Raw genomic sequence first — 884 nt, 5'->3', positions numbered from 1 at the left:
TATAAATATATATAAACCTATATAAATATAGGTTATTTCTAGAACAATCTTTTTAGGGTAAAAATCATAAAATCACCTAGGCAACTGCTGAAGAGTGTGAAAGGTATCTCTTTAAAAAGAGGTTTGCATTTCTGACAAGTAAAAGACAAATTCCAAAGTCCTTTGTGTTATCGGAACTTTTATTTTTAGTCTAACATAACATTTTTAAAGTTGTTGGTGATGCAATATAAAATACTGACTTGTTTTTGTTCTTCAGTTAGATTTAGTAAGAGCTTATTTTTATTAATCTAGCAGAAAGCTCCCCAGATGTTTAGATTATTTCTTGTAAATACAGGTACTGGTTTTGTTTTTCACATCACTACTTGGCAGTGTTAATAGTTAAATATCAGCATTCTGAGACACAGAAAAGTAAAATAGATCATAAAGTAAAATGATGCATTTTAACAACTGAAAGTTAAATAGAATATAAAAAAGAGCAAACAAGTAATAGACGTTGAGAAATATTTTCACTTTAATGGCTTCAGACATTCTTGATCAGATTCCTTTAACTGTGTTATTAATATGAATTCCATGTTAATTACATTGTTTTCTTATTCAGTGACAGAAATATTCAAAACTAATACTTATATTCCTTCCAGGTGGTTTTCTATGCATTTGCTATAACTGGCATAATGCTATTTCAAGGTGCTGTTGTTCCCATGGGAAATATCAGGTAACATTCTAAACATCCCTACTCAGAAAGAATCAGTTTTTCTAAAGCATTTGAAACTCAGTACCTCTGAGTTGTTTGTGGTTGTTTTTTTTTTTTTCTCTTATTCTTGGAGCTACCCTTCTTTTAATGTTAAATTACACAGACTTTTTCATCTGTTACTCCTCCCATTTCT

At 29.6% G+C, this 884-nt stretch overlaps 1 protein-coding gene across 1 annotated transcript in view; it reads left to right on the top strand.

Annotated features, from left to right (window-relative positions):
• Positions 1-638: 638 nt before the first annotated feature.
• LOC104471258 (two pore calcium channel protein 2-like) overlaps positions 639-884 on the top strand; it is a gene marked incomplete at both ends in the record, with an annotated part of 4,394 nt that continues 4,148 nt past the window's right edge. The window contains one exon of the mRNA XM_010086530.1: positions 639-712. Within this exon, the coding sequence (XP_010084832.1) occupies positions 639-712 (74 nt within the window). The remainder of the gene's footprint in view (positions 713-884) is intronic.

The sequence above is a fragment of the Pterocles gutturalis genome, unplaced genomic scaffold (genome assembly GCF_000699245.1).
Source record: "Pterocles gutturalis isolate BGI_N339 unplaced genomic scaffold, ASM69924v1 scaffold8691, whole genome shotgun sequence".
NCBI classification, from domain to species: domain Eukaryota; kingdom Metazoa; phylum Chordata; class Aves; order Pterocliformes; family Pteroclidae; genus Pterocles; species Pterocles gutturalis.
The sequence above is the reverse complement of the archived record's forward strand: the minus strand, read 5'-3'. Positions and strand labels throughout refer to the sequence as shown.